The 21396-nt window shown below is 46.5% G+C and overlaps 2 protein-coding genes across 2 annotated transcripts in view; one reads left to right on the top strand and one right to left on the bottom strand.

Annotated features, from left to right (window-relative positions):
- The window catches only part of UGGT2 (UDP-glucose glycoprotein glucosyltransferase 2), a 96671-nt gene extending 92371 nt beyond the window's left edge, over nt 1–4300 (top strand). Inside the window, exons 38-39 of the mRNA XM_090258401.1 lie at nt 1290–1416; nt 3770–4300. Coding sequence (XP_090114527.1) covers nt 1290–1416; nt 3770–3792 — 150 coding nt within the window. The 3' untranslated portion in view covers nt 3793–4300. The remainder of the gene's footprint in view (nt 1–1289; nt 1417–3769) is intronic.
- Nucleotides 4301–9419: 5119 nt separating this feature from the next.
- Nucleotides 9420–21396, bottom strand: part of DNAJC3 (DnaJ heat shock protein family (Hsp40) member C3) — a 34659-nt gene continuing 22682 nt past the window's right edge. Inside the window, exons 8-12 of the mRNA XM_090258053.1 lie at nt 20613–20718; nt 20408–20528; nt 11734–11866; nt 10941–11089; nt 9420–9639 (exon numbers count right to left, since the gene is read on the bottom strand). Of these exons, the coding sequence (XP_090114179.1) occupies nt 9482–9639; nt 10941–11089; nt 11734–11866; nt 20408–20528; nt 20613–20718 (667 nt within the window). The 3' untranslated portion in view covers nt 9420–9481. The remainder of the gene's footprint in view (nt 9640–10940; nt 11090–11733; nt 11867–20407; nt 20529–20612; nt 20719–21396) is intronic.

Genomic DNA, 21396 nt, shown 5'->3' on the forward strand with positions numbered 1-21396 from the left:
TTCGTGGGTTTTCACCGATCGCGGGGGGGGGGGTCTAGAACATAATACCCGCAATAAGTGAGGGGTCACTGTATACAGTACTGCTGTAGGAAAAAAGTGCACAGCAGAATGAACGCAAAAGATCCGGTGAGAAAAGTAGTAAAACAATGTGCTCATGGCTCATAATTAATAGCTTTCCCATAAGGCATGGGGGTGGGGGGCACAAACTTCATCAGCGCCCACACGGAAAGGTCGCATTGGCGTGAGTTTTCTGCTAATGCTCTGTAGTGAGGGAGTGGTGTCTGTGTAACTCTGTGAGGTCTGGGCTCCTCTCGCAGTCTGTCCTGTCCCAGCCAAGGGCGTTTCTGTTCTTCACCCTGCTCGGCCAAGGACCCCGGGGTCACCTTGGACACCTCTCTCCCCTTGCAGCTCACATGGAGCCCCTTAGCCATTCCTGTCGGCCAAACAGCAGGTACACCCAGCAGCAGACCCTTCTCAGCCATCTGCTGTCCTTTTTGCCTTTTAAACTTCATTTAATTTCCCAAGAAATTATAGTAGGGCCAATTGCTAACTAGTTTAAATTGATCCTATACTAGTGGAGCCTTGGAGATGATCTTGTTTTAATTTCCTCCTTTGTAGATGAAGAAACTAAGCTCTCTCTCACACACACACACACACACTTACATGACGTGTTCAGGTCTTGCTCTACCAGTGAGTTTGTATGACTCTGCAAGTTTCACAGCTATTAGTATTGTGATAAATGAGTTCCAATTAGCTGATTTTTAATATAAGCACAATTGCTAATTAGAATAGAGGCATGTGAAAGGGGGATTAATTCTTTTGCTAAAGAAACTCAAGACATTTCTGAAGGCTGACAAATTATTTCGTCTGTGGAAAATGTGAAGTACATTAAACCAGATTTTTAGTCCAAAGGCAAGAAAATGCTGATTAACATAGTCTGCTTTGTTCTTTATCCAAATGGGCATGTATTTAGGTCTCTTGTCAAAACATTTTACAGAAGTGTTTGAAAAACTTCTTAGGAACCATGAGTAGGTCTTTAAACAGTTTTTGTTTAAATTTCCGATTGAGGTATTTGCATTTAATATTAATTGCTTACGTGAACTAGGACTTGTCATTGCACTTGATCCTGTCTCTATGGAACAAATTCCAGTAGTTCAAGTACTGAGGACTTAGGACGCCCCTTTTATAAAACGTAGTGTTTGCTCTAGTGACACGGCAGCATCCTCAGTGTCTCCTTCGTGTTTCTGAAGCATGGCTTTTCATTAACAAAACTTTATTCAAACTTCTAGTGCAATAATCCGAAAACAAAAGAACCCAAGCTCAAAGCTGCTGCCAGGATTGTCCCGGAATGGGTGGACTATGACAATGAGATACGACAACTCTTAGATCACCTTGAAAGCAAGAAGAAAAATGCAAGTAAGTCATCGTTCTGCTGTGGCATATGGATCATATGTTGCACTAAATGATATCGGAGTAAATTACAAACTTAGTTCTTAGTGAAGCTGTCAAATGATAGAATTTCTTTTAAGAAAGACTGTGACATTAAGAATATTTTTCTACGTCTGTGGAGGTGATCGTACAATTTTTACCTTATTTCTTAATGTGGTGTATTATGTTTGCAGATGTTGAACCATCCTTGCCTCCCTGGAATCAGTCCCACTTGGTCCTTCAGTGTAGTGTTGACTTTGCTTTGCTAACATTTTGTTATGGATTTTTGCATCTATGTTCATCAGGGATATTGGCCTATGACTTCCTTTCCTTATGGCATTTTTGTCTGGTTTTGGTATCAGGGTAATGCTGGCCTTGTAAAGTCTGTTTGGAAGTATTCCCTTCTCTTGTACTCCCTGTAAGTGTTTGAAAGGATTGGTGTTAATTCTTATTTAAAATGTTTGGTAGAGCACACCAGTGAAACCATCCATTCCTGGACTTTCCTTTGCTGGGAGGTTTTTATTACTGAATCAGCCTCCTTACTGGTTAGTAATCGGTCTGTTCTGATTTTCTATTTCGTCATATTGGTAGGTTGTGTGTTTCTAGGAATGTGCCCATTTCTTTTGGGTGGTCCAGTTGGTTGGCATGTTCGTGGCGCTCTTTTATGGCCCTTTGTGTTTCTGAGGTTACATCGTGTCTCTATCCCCTCTTCTTCCTTCTGTGACCCGGGAAATTTAACTTTATCTTCAACCCTACTATCATCCGTATTTGTAAGAGGGGCAATCACATCTTAACTTCCAACAGGCCTTTCTTTCCCCCGCTTGCTTCCTTTGAGTTCCCCTTTGTCCTTGTTTTATGGCTTCACTGACTTTCCAGACATCTCAGGAAAATACTAATTCAAATGATTTTAAGTATCTCTCCAGTTTTCTCGATTACCTTTCTTTCCATCGGGTGAGTTGTTCTGTGCGGTCATCTTGGTCCTTGTCTCTCTTGCTTTCAGTCTTCCTCACCTTTTTATCTCATTAAGAATGAGATGCTGATTGACACAGACAGCTGGCATAGGCTTCCCCTGCCACAGTGTGGATATGCCTGTTTCTCCAAGATGCTTCCTCTCTGAATGGGAGGTTTGACAGCTCTGGGTGCGTTAGCAGCGTGTAGGACCAGCAGGCTTCCCTGTAGGTGTGTGTGCACGGAGCAGATCAAAGCCCCCTCCCCACCCTCCACCCCAGCCAAGAGGAGGGCGCTTTCCTCAGCATCAGTACCCATTCAAAAATATCTGTATGTCTGTCCCTCCACCCTCCCACCCCCCACCCCCCCGGCACACAACAGATTTTTCGATTTGTTTTCAAGAATACTGTTCTACTTTTTCTCTTGGAACTAACTGCTGGTCAGCCCTCCTGTGGCATGCGGCAGACTGGGACAAGGAGCTGGTGGGCGGGGGCTTTGCAGCCCGTCCTCCAGCTCAGCCCTCCTCAGTTGGACTCACCCCGACCGTGCTTGCTGTTAGGAGGCCCCCCACCTCCTCCAGCAGGAGAGTCAGCCCGGCTCAGCTCTGTTCATGTCGTCCGCAGTGTGTTCTCTTTTCCACTTTTAGAAATTTATTGACAGCTCTGCGCCAGTGATGGCTCATAACCACGTCCCCCATTCGCATTACTTCCTCTGTGTTTCTTACCTTTAAAGTGGCATTTAGTGAAGAGGCAAACATTGTCTGCCATCTCAACTGGCAGAATAGGATGCATTAAATTTTTTCTTAATTTCTACCTGAAAATAGCATTTTGAATTCTCAGTGTTCTTAAGTCAATAGTATGTAGCAGGTCAATGATGCAGAAGGAAAAGAAACCATCTTTGTCTCTTAAATGAGTCCTCACTACTATTGCATCTCGCATTTGTTTAGTACCTGTGTCTCTGTTTGAATGGTCTGCCCCCCACCATGGAGCACCCCGGGGGGTCTTCTGCTCTTCGTTGCTCCGTCACACTGATGGTAGGCTACTTGGTGCATGGTATCTATTAGTGCTCTTCTAGGACTTCGTTGCCAGGCAGGGTGCTAGGTCCTAGCAATGATAAAGACAAATATGTAAGGTGTGGCCCTTGTCCTTATAGACTCATGGGAGCTCACTCCTGGGAGGGAACAAAGGCAAGCACTTAGGACATGCACACTAGGATGCATACCATGATGTGCAAAGGCTGTCCTCACGTCACAGAAAGAAGCAGATGGGTACTAAACTAACCGAAGGATCCTCAGTCAGCCCCTGTGCTGCTTCTACATCCCGTACATCAGCGAGCTGTCAGCTCATTGGATATTTAAGGTTTCAAGAACTAAATAAACTTTCCTCCCCTACAGTTCTGACACATGACGAACTCTAGCATTGGCTTTTCTGAGAAGGAAGATTAAAGCATGACAAGAAATCTGCCACCTGCTGGGCGAGTGTGGAACTACTGCTGAGACTTTCGGACGTTTGGTTAAAGATCAGTGACATATATTCTTCAATTTAAAAAATATTCATTACTTAAAAATACATGTACTTAATGTATTGAATAAGTTTAAGTTATATAAGAAATGACCACTGAGTATTTAAAACTAAGTTTTTCCTTTTTTCTGATTGCTTAAAACACTGTTTTCACAAGTTAAAGTGCTATTTTGCCAGGAAACCCAATAAAAAAACCATGTCTGACTCATGGGGATTTACCAAGCCAGCTACATCTTTCTGTATTCCAGCTCTGTGTGTACTTATGATTTCTTATTTGCAAAATGCATTTAAAGTTAAGAGAAACATTGTTTTTTCTTCTCAAAAAGGACTCACAGTTATCTCTGAATAAAAAGGGAAAAAAAGCCCACTTATACCTTAATTGTTGTTGTAAATGAAAGGTAGTGTTGCACCATAATGTTATCTTATATGATATTTTAATCTTACGTTGAATTCGTATTTTTTAAATATTTCTAATTTCTATTTCATAAAATGATATCTCTTTGCTTATGGGGGGTGCTCTTCTTAAAAAGGAACTGGCTACTTTGATAGAAACTGAGTTAAGAATGTAAACTTTTGTTTTCCTGCTGTATATTAATAATAGGTGACTAGGAATAGTCAGTGTTTAAAAACTATCCAGCTGTTCTGGAATCATAAAATTTGGGGAGTGGAAGAGACTTCAATGTCAAGACCCCATCCCCTGAAGCAGCTGATGTAATAGGGCTGAGGTGAGCGTGAAGGCTCCCCAGATGCTTCTGTCGGTGAGTTTTGAGGAACATCCAGTAGAGCTAAGCCCCAGCCAGTGTGCCAGCCCCCCTTACAAGGCCCTGTCACATGGAGCCTCAGGCCAACTTGGACCCTCCAGGGCAACAGAGAACTGTCTGCCTGCAGAGACAGGCTGGTCCACTTCGGAGAGCTCCGTAGTTGGGTCCCAGGGAGCCGGCGCTGTCTACTGGGAGTCCCCGCTCTTGCTCCTTTGAGCTCATCTGAGCAAGCGCAGCCCTTTGCAGGTAAGTACTGTTCCCAGCAGCTTCATTCACTGCTCATCGAGATCAGGAGACCTGCCCCATCCTGCCCACCCACTTCTCTTCCTTGTCCGTGTCGGTCTGTGATAAAATGGGGAGCTCCAGGCTGGCCTCCCCTGGTGGAACTAGATTGTTCCTGTGGCTTCCAGGGACCCTGAGGTTGCTGTCAAAGGCTGCAGTGGCACCTTGGCCCGAGGAGTCTCCTCCGTGATGTCTGGCTCGCAGTCAGACACCTCTTTGGTGTAACATCTGGGCCTGATGAGAGCTGAGATTCTGGGAGCTCCTGGCCGAGGCCAAATGCTCCGGCGCACCTCACCTGTGGTGTTCGGGGCAGAAGCCCCACCTGGCTGCGTGACGGTGCTGCGCGCTCCTTTACCGTCAGCCTGCTTCCTCTTCTGAAGAACCCCGTCAGAAGCAGTGTCGGCTGGGAAAGTCCCCTGACCCCCATGCTTATCACTATCAGGTCCAGTTTGCTAGATTCTGCATTTCATAGCGCAGAAGCTAAAATTGCAGAATAACATATAAAGCCTTGATGATTTGTCTTATGATCTGAATGGCTAAACTTACATGTCACTTCTACATGGCTGATAGCTTGTATCTGAAAATCGAGATTTATAAATATTTTATAGGGACTCTCCCTTCTGTGTCCCTCTAGCAGTCATTATGGCTGTTGCAGGTCTTTTCATTGTCATCAGACTAAAGGCTGTTGCTCACAGATTGCAAAGATACGATTATTGAGGACTTGCGAACTTTGAGCTTTGTGGAAAAGGCCGATATAAGCATTCTAACCATCATTTAGTTCTAAGATATGCAGGGAATAGAACTGAGAAGAGCTGCTTTTGTTGGTGGTTAGAAATATGATTGCGACAGACAGAAATGTACAAGTTACGGTATGAAAGGGAACAGGTCTGCAAACAAAGCCAAATTAAGCATTAGATTTCCATTGTATGGAAATGGAAGGACATCTACCTGAGTGCCTGGCCGTCCTAGGACGTTGGGGAAGGAGAAATCGGGGCCATTTCTGTGTTCAGTGTGCGACCTTCCTTCAGCTCGCAGAAAGGAGCCCTGGTCACCTGTCACTGAGAATGTGGAGAACAGCGTTGGGAAACTTCTCCACAAGACTACAAATTAAAGCAAAAAAGTACTGATTTTGACCATAAATATTTTTATTAAATGTGAAAATACAAGGGCATAAAAATAGAACCCATATGTGTAGACATGTCTGAGACCCATTTTAATTTTCAGTTTTATTATTAAAACACTAAATTGAGCGGGATTAAGTTACTTGTCTCATTCGAAACCAACTACCAGCCTTAGCGCAGGAGGGGTATCTGAGCTCCTCAAACGCCCCGTCCCAGCCCGTCCCACACTCTCCGCTGCCCCTGCAGGCGCGGGGTCCAACCACAGGCGACAAACAGACCTGCCACTACACACAGCCACGCGGTGGCTAACTTTACTCTTAGATCATTCAGCAGGTGAGGTCATCCATAAACAAACTGCGCCCACCTGTTAACAGTATTTGCCGTTACAGAATAAACTCTAAAAGGAATGATCTGATTTAGAATAAGGGTATGACGGGTTTATAAATTTGAGAAAGTAAATTACATTCGACGACGCGGCGTAAACCCGCAGGGGACGCCGCCCGTGGCCGGGCCGAGTCTGCGCCTGCCGCCCCTCATGCGTTTTTCCCACAGGAAATCACGTGCCTTTAAAAGTGAAAGCTTTCGTTTTCTACCCCGGACAGAAAATGGTGCCGACTTCAAACTGTGAGCCTAGTCCCTTGATCCCCGCTCGGTTATCAGTATTTTTCTCTTAAAAAATCTGGTTTTTGTTTACATTCCACTATCAGTCCCAAAAAGTTGTTTCAATACCAATGTTTAAAATAAACTTTTAATACTGACTAAAGACATTTTAAATTAGTATTTTGTTATGTCCAATTCACTGCAGTAAATGTTACTGTTTTCAGGTTTTCATTTATCTGTGGTAAGAAAGCACAAACTTTGAGAAGTGGGCAATTAATTGATTCTCTTTTCAGAACTTTTTCTCACTTATAGGCTGTGTTTAATCCTTGCTGCTGTGCAAAGTATCCGCGATGTACAGACTCGCGCCCCTTTGCCTCTGGAGCTCACCCAGAGGGCAGGTTTGAGAAGGGGACAGGACGCAGGTAAGGGGACGTGCCCCTCTGAACTCGCTTTTCCCGAAAGAGCCGTAAGGTGACCGGGCACGGTGACCTCCGAGGAGGGACCAGAGCGCGGAGGCGGCAGCAGCCCCGGAGCAAGGCGGGTGCCTTCTCAAGACCCAGCTTCCCCGCGCGCACTGACCGTCAGGCCGGCCGGGAGGCAGCTGCCGCGCCACGTGCCCCCACGCGCGCCCCGTTCCTCTCCATCACCATCAAGGAAACTTGGAGCGACTGTCTTTCCGTTCAGGTGGGTCCCAGAAGACTGCTGACATCCTTCAAGGCTGCAACTTAAAGGTCGTTGTTTTCTTCAATGATCAGCAGAACAGCAGATGCCCAACAACTGCTCTCGGTGGCGTCGGCACTTGGCGTCAGCTTTTCGTTTCTTCACTGAAACAGGCAAGTGACCGCCCAGCTCAGCTAGGACGCCTCAATTAGGCCCGTGGTCAGACCTGATACACAGAAATCGAGGCGGTTCCGAGTGGACAGAAAATAATGGGGGCAGCCCTGCGAGCTGCAGCTGGCAGGTCGCATGTCCCACCATGGCTCAGCTCCCCGGAACCCCTCGGGCAACTCGTCACCCTCCCCTCTTTAGCGACGGAAGTGATGTGCTGTGTCCTTTGTGCCTGTTGTGTGGGAAAGCGCGTGGTTCTGAAAGCAGGTAGAGAGGCCACCAGTGACAGCAGAGAGCCAGGCTGGGAAAGAGATGGAACGAAGCAATGAGATTTCTGAGAGTCAAGAAACAGAAGTGAATTTCCTTTCTGAGTTATTTTCATGTGAGCTTGAAGTCTGAGAAATGAAAAGAAAATGGAAGGTGTGAGCTGTTCACTAGTTTCAAAACGCAGGGCCGCGTGTCCTGGCCGGAAGGCGGCGTCTGGAGAGACGCAAAGGGCACTAGCGCTTTACCCAGCTCGGCAGTCGCGTTTCGTCTCCGAGCCTGAGTTTTGTTTTCCACCCGTTTCCGGTGGCTGCAGAAAGCAATTTGTGCTTGGCTGTGTGGACGGTCCTGGTCAGGATGCCCCCTAAACGTAATATTAAAATGCTTGATTTCATACAAACAATATATTGGACTCATACTGCTTAAAATGCGTCATCAGCCAGCTCTGAGGCAGACAGAAACCCCTTTCCAGAGTAAAGTTACGAATTCTTAAGTAATCCTCTTAAAATTTAAATGCAGTATCAGTAGTTCCATAAATACTTAATGTTCTTGATTAAAATACTCATTCTTTAGGGCAAAGAATTATCGAATATACAAAGATTGAATAGTTAAATGTCTTAAAAGGTACGAAGAAGGTGTCCTAAGGACAGGCGCCATCGGGACCGCGGCGAGGCAACCAGAGCCGCCTGGGTCGGTCAAGCTGCGTGTTAATCCGGGCGGGAGAACATGGAGAGGGGCAGCCCTGCCGTCTCGTGCTCACCGGAAACAGGCCCCACGTGCGAGCTCCCACAGTACAAGAGGGCCGGCCAGGTGAGAGCAGCTGCCCCCCTGTGTGTGTTAACAGCGAGAAAGAGGGCGTTCTGTCCGTTAACTGAGCGACTTCCCGTGTCTAAGACCATCCTGTTAGAGGAACTTCTGCTGAGCTCACAATTTCAGTTGCTGAAGTATTTCACTCTGCACTTCGGCGAAATTTGAAATAAGACCACTGCTATATTATCTGAACCTTTTTTGTACATAACTTTTAAGTTAATGTGTTGTTTTATATTGGTTTTATAATTAATTCTATTTCAGTAGTTTTTAGTATTCTTTTGAAGGTACTGAACAAAAAAAAATAACAAAGTATATGCCTGACACCAAGCGAAAGTCTGACCCTCACTACGCGGACCACCGTGCGGCAGCAGGTTCTCTAAAACGGGAGCTCTGCTCCCCGCGGTAACAGCCACGGTCCTGCCGGTGGGGGTGCACATGCACGTGGATTACGGAGGCTCTGCAGTTTGACAAGTATTTGCAAGTGACTGGACTGACCAAAATCTGAGCAAAATTGTCCCTAAGAACATTAGCTCAAAATGTTCATATTCTCTTTAAGAATACTGAGATATAACCCACTCTCCTGAAGATTACATGCAGCGGCGTCAGGCTGCGCGCAGAAGAACCTGACGCTCCAGCGTGCGGCCCACACAGGCCGGGCGAGCACCTCGGCACACCCGCCCCCGTCACCACGCCCGGCAGGCGGCCCGCGGCCACTCCTCGCCTCCCTGCCCTGAGAGCCCATCAGCCACCAGTCTAACAGGGGTAAGAACTGATTTTCCTTATTAAAACAACTCTTTGGTCATGGACAAACTCAAAGATTTGATTTTTTTTTTTTTTTTTTCTTCATTAGGATCCTGGAACGTTTCTTTGTTTTTAATCTTTAAAAAAATTAAGGGAGAAAAGCAAAAAAACAGCTGGCTTAATTGAAGTGGAATTTAAATCGGAAAGGTCCCCCGGAGCTGAAGGGGTTGAACCCCTGCCATGAGTTCCAGCTTCTGTGGAAAGGGCTGCCGCCACCTCCTTGTTGACTCTCTGCATCCAGGGGGTCTTCTCCATCATCGAACTTCTTCCTCATTTCTGTGAAAGAAACCAGCACGGTCAGTCCCAGGTATGACCAAGGTGTGGGGGACAAAGGGGGCCGCTTGCTTCTCAGTTCTGAAAACAGTTGTGCCCAGCACTCCCTTCTTGGCTCTCCAGGTCCCACCTCCCTACCCGACAGGCAAGTCAGCCAGGCTCAGCCTCATGAAGGGTGCCGCCAGCCTTCAGGGGCCTCCCCATTCACTCGGAGAAGCCCTGGGGGCAGGGAGGCCCTGCGGGGCAGGGCCTGTCAGTCTGGCGGAAGTCTGGAACAGCCAGAGCCCAGTGCAGGGGTTGGAGCCTGGCAGGTGGCCCGAGAGAGCGCACACCCTCAGAGCTTAGAAAGAGCAAAAGCCATTTTCATCCTTTAAGAACAGGGTCAAAGAAAAAGGATCAAGAACAAAACAGAACTCATAGTAATTAAAAATGCAGTGCTTTCCTCCATGCAGGCCTCTGGGACCACCAGGCCCAGGCCCTGGCAGCTCTCCGCTGCCCTAGCGCTCCGCTCCAGGGCCCCACCTGGGCGCTGTGCAAGCTAGGGGGGCGAAGCCCCCCGAGGGACGTGCAGCCCCTCCTCTGCTGAGTACAAGGGCAAACGGGATGCACCCTACTGCCCTCCGTAAGTACTCTGTCCCCCTCACTGGACTGTGAGTTACTGGAGAGCAAGAGGGTCGTTCCACGTCCACTGCACAGCAGAGCAGGGGTTCAGAAGCAGCCTGTGCAGGGGGCATAAAGCTGGACTGCCTTCTAGCTCACTGACTTTGTTCTGCCCCCACTGACGCGGGAAGGCACTGAAAGCAGTAGGTATTAGCTTAGCATTACACTGTTCCCGGAAATGTCAAAGTATTGTGAAATACTCCCTAAGTTCTGAGCTGTCCCACTCTTCTTTTCCAGGCCGTTTTTGTGTGCGGTAAGAGAACATCTTGAATCCAGGGAACACCTAAAGGGCCGTGGAGGCAGACGGCCCCTCTCCCAGCCCTGCGCATCCCAGTCGGTGTCTGGTTCCCTAACCAAGAACCTGTAAGTCTGCGTCAAGTGCTCACCACTGATCTATGAAGCTAGAAGGGGCCTAAGGGGTTCCCTCTCTGCTGTGCTTTCACATGGCGGGGAGAAATGTGTAACTCAGGCCTGTGACTCCCGTCTGTCCGTCTCTGCAGTGCGCTGCGAACGCGTCCGTGAGGCTGACCGGGCCAGCTGCCTCCGTCCCACTGACGTGGCTCTAGGACGGCCCGGGAGGGGGCGGGCACGGCCGGCGATGCAGCCCCTTCAAGAGAACGGGACACAGTCCCTGGGACGCATACCCGGGTCAGAGAGCACTTCTTTAGCAGCCGCGATGTCGATGAACTTCTTCTCGGCCTTCTTCTTCTCTTCCTCGTTCTGGAAGTTGTCCGGGTGCCACTGCATTGCCAGCTTCCTGTACGCTTTAATGATTTCTTGCTTTTTGGCATTTCTGAGGGGGAGTTAAAATTGATTAATAATCATTAGTTAAGAATTAATTACCCAGCACTTCTGGATGAGCTTACTTAATAAGAACAATAACTTAAAAGACAGATGTTCATTCAGGGAGGGTGGCCTTCTTTTTTTTTTTTTTTTAAGAGAGTGGGTTAAGGAGGGAGAAAGTGAGGGAAACATCCGTGTGTGGCTGCCTCTCCCACGCCCCCGGCTGGGGCCCCAGCCCGCAGCCCAGGCCTGCGCCCTGATGGGGAGGGGAAGGTGGTCTTCCATGCGCCCGTGCTGAATAAACTGAGTATCTCTTTAGCACCTGCAAGTGGGTTCTGGAAGCGCCGCTTCAGTTACAGGCCCAGAGGGGTCCTCGTGGCCCCAGCCCCTCTCTCCCTTCTGCCTCTTTCCCGGTAAGGAATCAAGGCCCACGGCCTGTCAAGCCCCCGGGCCGGGCCTTTGTCACCAACTACTAATTCTCCACCGTCACAGGGCTGGGCTCTAGCAAAGAAATGAGCACATTCAAAGTAACGCGACGACGTGGACCGTTAGGGGCCAATCTAGGAAAGGAAGTGAATCCGAGAGAGAAATGAGGAGCAAGGACTAGCTTTAAAAGTTGATTAAAAATAACAGCGTGAATTTTGAAGGGCTCACCTCTTCACTCCCAAGATTTTGTAGTAATCTCTCTTCTGTGACTGCTTCAGCAGTCTCTGGGCTTTCTCCAGGCCTTCCCGGATCTGCTGGTCGTTCTCGTTGTGTTCCTGAGCAGTTTCGTAATCCTGGATAGCTGTCAAAAAATGTTTAAGGAGAGGCTGCTGGAAGGAACTACAGGTTATAACCTCTGCTTGTCCCGCAGAGTAGCACTGCGGTGCCCGTCCCCAACCCCTCACCGTGCCGCTCCTGCTAAGAGCCTACGAAGTAATCCCAGTCAGGGCCCAGTTTGGTAGCTTATTGCTCCCGGTCAGAGAAATGCACTGCTGCTCACGGACCCCTCCCACACTGCCTGCCCCGCACCGGCAGCCTTGTGGGCGCGTTAACAGCAGCGCATTAGACAGAGCAGCCTTCCCGGCAGTAAGGCTAAACGGACTGTGACGCAGGAAAACAAAGCAGTGGCAAAGAGAGTCTGCCCCGTCAGCTACCGGGGCCGCCGCACAGACAATCCGCGGTGTGGAGGGAGCGCCAGAGGAACCGTGGGATCACTGACTTCACCCACAGACTGCGCACACACTGTTGCAACCTGAGTTTTCAAGTATCAATCAAAACAGAAAACTCCATACACGCCGGCCTGGCTGGGGAAGTCTGGTAACAACCACGTTGTATCCTTTATTTCAGGTTAGACAAGGCATCTCTCTGGGTCCTTCGTGGTGCCGAAGGGAGGAAACACCTGCCCCGGGAAGGTATGCTGGCCCCTGGCAGGCACGGGCAGAGTGGGACTTCAGGAGCGTGCCCAGCATCCCCTCCTAAGAAACTCTTTGTATGAACAATGTGGTTTTCTATGAACGAGGCAGAAGGTCCCTACCTCACCAGCCCCCAGTGCACACCCTGGGCCTCCACAGCTAGCTTCGCTGGGAGAGAACGCTTCATCCGTGTTGAGGAATTACCCTGCTCTGCACTTCACAGAGGTCAGCACTTGGAATCTCTCTCCCGATTCCCTCTGAGTCCTGCCCCGTGAGCCTTTCCGCTCGCTGCCCCTTCACCGGGGTAAACCTGAGCCCTGGGTACAGCCCCGCGCTGAGGCCCGGGGTCCCCCTGCTGAGTTGCCTCCCCCGGGGCTGGTCTTGGGAGGCTCCACCCCAAACCTCCCTGTTCTCCCTGGACAGACCCCTCAGATAAGACTGCTGGTTCCAACGTCTAGATTTTATGGAGATGCCCGTCATTGCAGGAAATGGTACCTCCCTGGACGATGTCCCTGAGCATTCACCTTGGCAACAGCTAATCCTGGAGGGGGTCTAACCTTGGGCAAGGTTAAAATGAGAACAATATTAGAATAAGCTCAGCAAATTTATAAGCCAACACTAGCTTTGGCCCACAGGAGGGCTGCTTTAAGCTTTTATCCTAAGTCCTGCCTCAGTGCATTAATATTAATTATGACTATGAAACATTAAATATCACTGTCACCCAGTCCACAGTGACATCCTAAAATGTCTTTCCCATTTGGTACACAAATCCATCATAAAGAGTAGTGAGGTTTAGCTTTGCAATTAATGCCCACGGCACTTGATATCACAACACAGTAAGGAAATGGACTTTCAAGGAATTTAATACAAGACGAAATGTTTCAATATATGCTGTTTTGCTACTTAGGCAGACTCTACATTAAAACATGGTCACATTCTTAAGTGTTCATTAGTATCTCCCCCAAAGTAGTCTTCTATATCCTATCTTTTATTAAAACTTAAAGTAGAATACCTTTTTGCCAATATAGGAAAGATACAAAATTATAGGTTTTCTAAATTCACATGATTATCGTAGGTAATTAACCAGAAACCTAATATGGATGATGTAAGACTTCCCATGGACATAGACTTCCCATGGACATAAACCTAAGAGATCATTTTTAATTATATTTCAGATTCTACCTGCTGAATCTTCAAAACAAAAACAAAAAAACTAAATGCCACCCAGTTCTGTCCACCCCGTACCATGAGCAGCTGTGAAACGCAGAAAAAGCCAGAAATAGCCGGGTCCCAGATGGACACTGTGTTACCATACATATCAGCTAACTCGCTGTCTAACCTCTAATCTGAAACATCTCCTTCCCAGGCTCTGTCCTGCCATATTCCCCTCTGAGCTCCTAAGGAGCAGCGCAGACAGCCAGGTCAAGGACGCAGACAGCACAGGAGTTCGCCTGCCCTCCATCCCACGACCCCACCAAAATGGCAAAAATAAACACAGCCATGGCAGCGCTGAAAACAGTAGACCAGAAATTCTGGAAAGTTTCTGGAAGAGAAAACAAATGGGATCATATTACTCATGAATAAACCTAAGTAGAAAGAACCACAATCCACACACATCGGAAGAGGCCACTCTGGCCAAGGACCCTCAGTCCGGCGGGCAAGCGCAGCTCTGAGGCACCCTCAGGTGGCTGAGCAGCCCCCACCCACCCCCTTGTACGTGGAGCGGCTACAACATGAACCCCTCCCGGGCCCAAGAACCAGCCTCTCAGCAAGCAGAGGGGAGGACATGGCTGGGGGCCAGGAGGAGACTCCAGAGCTCTGCGACAGACCCAGACGGACCAGGGACAGCGGCGCCCGCAGAAAGGGAACGCGCCAAGGGCTGCAGCGGAGAGGGACACCCTGCTTGTCCCGGCGGCCGGACAAGGAGGCCAGCACTGTGGGGCCCCATCCTATGGACAGGCCCTGGGCTCCCCAGGACAGAGGAGCATTTGGAATACGGACAGGCACAGCTGCAGGTGACCCCGCTCATCTTACCAGTCCACTGGGAAGGCCCCAGTCGCTTCTCTCCCCGTGGATGTTACCCCTATTAAGGGTAAGCACTAAGCAGAATAAGAAATCAACGAAGAGATAGACAAGGAGGGTTAAAAAAGGCAAGTGGTCACAACTCCAGGAAACTAAGTACAATACGATACAAACTCTCATTGCCCTTGGCCGGTGTGGCTCGGTTGGTTGGCGCATAGTCCCAGAACCAAAAGGTTGCGGGTTCAACTCCTGGTCAGGGCACATGCCTAGGCTGTGGGTTCAATCCCTGGTCTGGGCGCATGCAAACCCCCGTCTTGGTGCATTCAGTCCCCGGGCCTGTGCATACAATCCCTCTTTGGGCGCACATGGGAGGCAACCAATCGAAGCTTCTCTCACGCATCAACGTTTCCCACCCCGACTCTCTCTCAAAGCAATGCAAGAAATGTCCTCAGGTGAGGACTTAAAAAAAAGAAAAACTCATAGAAGTGAAGATAAAATGAGAAGGCACATAGAAGATGATGGGGAAAAAAATAAGGACCCAACAAAATGCAATGGAAATAATGAGTTTTAAAAGGCAGGAGAAAATAATGGATAAGCCAAGGGAATACAACCTACACATAACTGGACCACTGAGGCAGAAAGCCAGAACAACACAATCCAGATTAAATTTAAAACTTCTATAAAACAACAGATAAATATATCCAAAGGGCACACTAGGTACCTGGGCTGACGGGAGAAGAATGACCAGCATTAAGACACGTCCCAGTGTAAGCAACACACCTGAAAGGTAAAGACCGTCTGGGGGGCCAGACCAGAACCAAAATGCTGGCCCCAGGTTTCCCACAGCAGTCTTCAGTGCCCAAAAAGAATGGAACAGTAGCTAAAATACACAGAAACCTCGTGAAACCAGGATTCTATTATCTAGCCAAGCTATCCTTCAAGAACAAGAGGTACAAAGAGCTTTGAACACAGAGGAAATCAGGAAGAAGTTTTCCCAGGAGCCCCTCAGGGGAAGTCCTGTGGGGTGAGCTCCCCAAAGTCGTCTAGAGAAACCACAGCCAAAGGAGAGAGGGCACCCACCAAGCGTATTTAATCCAGAACAGACCACAGCAAAACACCGGAGTACGGTGCAAGGGACAAGGCAGAAGGGCTGCGCTAACAAAAAATTGAGAGGAGGGGGAGGCAGTTCACTAGTTCCCCCAGTGGCAGCTGAAGCAACCAGGAAACACCCCCCACTGGCCAGTCAGAGGCAGGTACTAGAGAGAAATGCATTAATAAGTATTAAGTCGGAGACGAAAAGTAAAGAAGAAAGAAACATGCTAACATTCACTGTAGGAAACTAATAGATATTACCCCAAAGCACAGGGCTCAGTTAACAAAACTATAAAAATAACCAAGAAGGAAGATGTAAACCTTCCTATATAACGAAATAGTACGTAAAACAATTCAGGCCAAATAGGAAAATTTCTCAGCAAAACGAAACACACCTGTCACTTCAATAAATGTAAATACTTAACTCACCTATTTAAAAGTTTCCTGTTGAATCACAGATCAAAACCCAACTCCATGCAAGACACTAATCTAGTCAAGAAAACCACCCTCAAATACTATAAGTAAATAAGTGAGAAATAATCATAGAAAAGATAAAAATAATGAGACTTTGCTAAATTTTGTACAAATACACTTGAAAATTCAAGAGAGTAACTCAGCCTGAACCCAGAAGACACAGAAAATTGAAACAGAATAATTGTCATAGAAAAAGCCATCTTCCAATAAAGCAGTAGGCCTTCCGTGGAGATCCCACAACTTGAAAATTTCCAAATAATTATTAAAAACTGCCCTAATAGTTTGCTATATATAAAGCTGACTTTATTATGTATGATTCCTAAATACAGCCAGCATGTTCTAACTCAGACAAACCTCTTCCCCTCTCCTGCCCACACGAGAGGCCAGGGACCCCCGGGCAGCAGCCATGAGAACTGTGACCTGCTCAGAAGGAATGCCCTCCTCCTTCCTACCTGGGGATGAGCCTGTAGCCCCCGCACGTGCCCCGCATGCTGCCCGGTAGGTGTGTGGGGGCAGCAGCACTTGCTGAAATTCCATTCATCTGAGGTTCCTTTGGGTTAAAAATTCTCATGAGAAACAGAAATCAGTGCTTTATATAAATACCTTACATTTGGGAGCTCTTCCTAAAGCACAGCGGCACTGGGAGGCATAAGAGGACAGACAAACAGGTGGTGTGTGTTTTGAACACAGAATCCTATTTTGGAGTAGGGCGGGCCCAGACAGTGTCACTAGGGAGATTCCTGGAATCCACAAGAGGGCACAAGACGCTCTGTGCAGGACGTCACAGGATGTCAAAACCTTATTTTCCAGGCTGGCCCTCCATCCAGAAAGAGCGCTACTTGGCCCCTGTTCTCAGGATTACGGACGTTGCTCGCAGTTCTGAAGGAAGAGCTGTGTCACGTAGAGCTAATGCAGCAGTCGCAGGGTCGGCCGAGGAGCTAGCTGTCCCATACAGTGTGTTTGTACAGAAAAGTTAGTGCAGGTTCCAAACTTCTACCCTGAAGATGCGTATAAAGGAAGCCGCTTACTTGGAAGCGCACTGGGAGCCTGCACTGCGCATTTTCGGAGCATCACGTGACCTGTCACATCAATTCTACAACATACGTGCTGTGCTTATCCCTCTTACAGAGAATGGAAGTGACGCACAAGAGGCTCAGTGACTTGACTGAGACCACGGCAAAGACAACCACACACGCCAAAGAAGGCATGCGAACGGCCAACGAGTATCTGAAAAGACGCTCAACATCAGCCTTAGGGAAATGCAAGTCACACCACAACCAGACATCACTTCACACTCTTAGGAATGGCTCCTATCGAAAAGAAAGAAAATGGAAAATACCACGCGCCAGCAAGGAACCCTTGCAACACTCTGATGGGAACGCAAAATGGTGCAGCCATTACAAAAAAATCAGGACAGCGGTTCCTCAAAAACTGAAGAAAAAAAAACCCAATTACAATACGGCGCAGCAATCCCACTTCTGCCTATGTATCCAGAAGAATTTAAAGGAGAGTCTTGCACACATAGGTATCTGTACACATGTTTGGGGTAGCGTCATTCACAACAGACAAATGGTGGAAGAATGTCCATCAATAGATAGTTGTATACATACAGATAAATTATATACAGTCAGTGGGATACTATTCAGCCTTAAAAAGGAAGGGAAGTCTGACCCAGGCTACAACATGGGTGAACCTTGAGGACGTTAGCTCGGTGAGATAAGCCAGTCACAAAAAGACAAATTCTGTATCACTCCACTTACAAGACGTTATCTAGAGAAGTCAAATTCACAGAGATAGAAAGCAAAATGGTGGCTGCCAGGGCCTGGGAGGTGGGAGGAAGGGGGAGAGGGAGCAGTTTAATGGGTACAGAGTTTAATAGGTATAGCGTTCAGTTTTGCAAGAGGAAAGTTCTGGAGAATGGTTGCACAGCAGTGTGAATATACTTAACACTACTGAACTGTACCCTTAAAAATCAATATGGTCAATTCTGTGTGTCTTTAACCACAATTAAGCATAAACAAATTAAAATAAATGGCAGAGCCAGACTCAAACTCAAGGCTAATTCTAAATTCCAAAGTCTCTTCATTATGGCCTTATTGTTTAACTGCATTCATTCATTCAGCAAATTCGTGAGCGCCTACTTACGGAGCCACGCACAAGTACCAGAGCTGAGTCAGTTAACAAAACAGACTTCAGTTCTAGCCGATATAACTGCTTACGTCATGAGGACACTTGACTCCCCCTCTGCGCAAAGGGACTCTGCCAGCTGTTCCTCTCAAAAACCTTTAAGAGGAGGACTCACAGAGAGCTGGAGAGCTGCCTCAGAGGGCCCCTCAAACAAGAGTCTCACTCTTTGCGTGCCCCCTAAGGAGTAGAATCCCCCCATCTTTCCTGATAATTCTATTGAATGCCCCAAATTAATAAATCTGCATGTTCTATTACTCACTAATTTAAACCTATTTCTTCTTTACTCATTATGTATCTACCATTATTTTAAATTGCTGATTTTTAAAAGTAAAAGTAGTAACAATATGGAAAGCCTTCAGATTTTAACTCAGGATTTCAACATATTAATATTTAGCCTAGTTGAGTATCATTATTACTCACATCATTTACTAAACCTCTGATTCAAATCCAAACAAGTCAAATAATACCTTTCAATTTCAACTATAAAGACCTAGCAATCTATTCTCTCTCCAGGAAGTTGCTTAATTTCCATACTTGTGACTCAAATAACCATTTTACTCTTGTAAAACCATTAATTCAAAAATATTCCCCAGTGTGTAATCTAAGACCCCCCTCCCAAAGACAAAGAATAAACTCCTACTTAAAAGGCATTTTCAAAGGAAAAAACAGACTTCCAAGACATCTATTCTGTTAAATTAGTATGAAGCATCTTTTTCTTCAAGAATTAAGCTGTCACGTTTCCCTTAAAAAAGTCAGTTTGACATTCACGAAGGCATCTTCCCAATTATATTTAGCAGCTGGCAGGACTTCATCTTTTGTAACAGCTAAGTTTTCTATATTCTGCTCTTCTCTGATTTCACAATTAGAGCTGAGGGTTTATATACAGATGAAAAAGTGCCTTTGATGAAGTGTTCCAAAACCTAACGGGGTGCAAACCCACGAGTATGGGCCTCTCACCGGGCAGACACAGTGGCTTCAAAGTGAAAAGAACAATTATGCTAATTATACCTAAGCATTCTCATGAATATTAACGCCTATCATATTGATTGCATACATTTCAAGCCTCAATCAGACTTCAAGGACTACACCATAAAAATGTCCCATCAACAGTAATAACCAGAGTTGTTATCACTCCCAGGAAACCGCTTAGGAGCAAGATTCTTTTCAAATTGTGAAAAGCAGAAAAAAAGTGAATGATCAGTTTGCCTTAAAAAAAAAAGTACTAGAAACCTTTAATTAAAAGTGTAGTTATCTCCTTAAAATAGGTTTTATCTTGTTACAAAAGCATTCTTATTGCATTTAAAATTTTATTCATGATTACCACTTATGACTATTTTTGCATGGCATTAAAATTAATAATTATTTTAACAGGGATACTTTTATTAAATATTCAGTTCCTAATTGAAAAAACAAAAATAGTACCAAAAAATACTTTTTAATTTAAAATGATGTACCTGATCTGAAACAGAAACTTTGCAATAAGGCCAATAAGGCTCACTTCTTTTAAAAACCACCCCCTTTAAATGTTCATAGCCCACTGTCCCATGAGAAAGTCTAGCTTCAAAAGATGTGTATTACTGTATGTGCCTTAGTCGGTCATCTTCCAAAAACGGCACTGCCTGTATTCAGAGTCCTTTCAACACCTAACAGAAAACTCTGTTACCTCAACTTGAACAAAGTAGGATAAGCAGCTACATTAGTGTCATTAAACAGCTTAGGGGTCATGGAGGAACATTTCATATTTGGGACTAGATGACAGAAATCCGTGCAGTATGTATAATGTATACTATATATGCATATATATATATTCTAATATGTACAGAATATATATACAGAAAACCTCTGAAAGATATTCAAAGTTAACAGTGATTACCTGTGGATGATATAAAATCTATAATTTAAATTTTCTATTCTGTTATCTTTTCTAACTTGTCCAAAAGCAACACTAAAATTTTTATCTTTATATTCCACTGAGCTGGTTTCAACAGCAGAGCTTTTCCTTAGACGGTTTACCTTCCAAGTCCTACAAGGAAGAACAACGGTAAAGCTCTCGGCCGCTTTCCTAAGCTCATCGGCACCTCCGGGCGCCCCGGCCAGCCCGTGCTAACTGCACGCACGCCAGCCTGGGACACCGGACGCCCGTCGCGCAGCCTCACCTTCGTCGTACATCTCTTCTATCAGGTAGGCCTCCGCGCGGTCCTTCAGGGCGTTCACGTTGCCGGGCTCCACCTGCAAAACCTCGGAACACACGCGAATAGCTTCCACGGGCTTCGCGTCCTGCAAGCAAACGGGAGGAAATGACTTCTGGGTCCTCCTCCATGTGGTGAGCGTTTACCTTTCTGGGAAGGGGTCAGCTGTTACCTTAGAAAAGCAGTGGCAGATCCTTTCTTTGGAACGAACTGTATACTCGGAAACACCGGGCTCCAATTTCATGACAGCTTCGTATTTGCTGATCGCATCTGTGTATCTATTAAATGAGCAAATCGTGATGAGTAACGAATTCCATTTCCAGAGTCAGAAAGAAAAACCTTCTGCTCTCCGCTATATGCTGCTTAATCAGTTACCTGAATGAGCACATGCCTCCACCTTCCTGATCTACAGGAGCAAGAACGGACTACCTGCAATTAAGGGTCAGGAGCTAAAACCCATGACCGCAGGAAACGATAAACCAGAGCATACCTGTGAGTATCAATCAAACCACCTGACAACTTTCTTTACAGAAAAACGCTAACAATTTGACACTGGGAACACCACCTCATCAAACTCTGACTTCCACAAAGCACTTTCAGCCCTTATTTCCATGGAGATAAGGGTTTATATGTTGGTCACGCTACCTTTCATGAGTAATGGAGCCCATTACATACACGCAATTTTATATAATGAAAGTGAGTATTCACAGCTAGGTGCAGTGTACTTCCTTGCAGAAGGAACTGTTTAAATTCCTAACTATACTAGCTTTTAAGAACAACAACAACAAAAAGCTACTTCAGCGTTTTTAAAACTGTGGAAAAGTCCTAGTCACGTTACACGCGAGGTGACTTTCCTTGGTGGTGGCAAACTAAAAGAGGATGCGGTTGTCCCAGAGGGCTGCAGCCTCCCACTGTAAATGCTGATGTATCAAAGCACAGATTTAAATATAACACTG

This window comes from Furipterus horrens, unplaced genomic scaffold, assembly GCF_987537825.1.
Source record: "Furipterus horrens unplaced genomic scaffold, mFurHor1.1.pri manual_scaffold_12, whole genome shotgun sequence".
NCBI lineage: Eukaryota > Metazoa > Chordata > Mammalia > Chiroptera > Furipteridae > Furipterus > Furipterus horrens.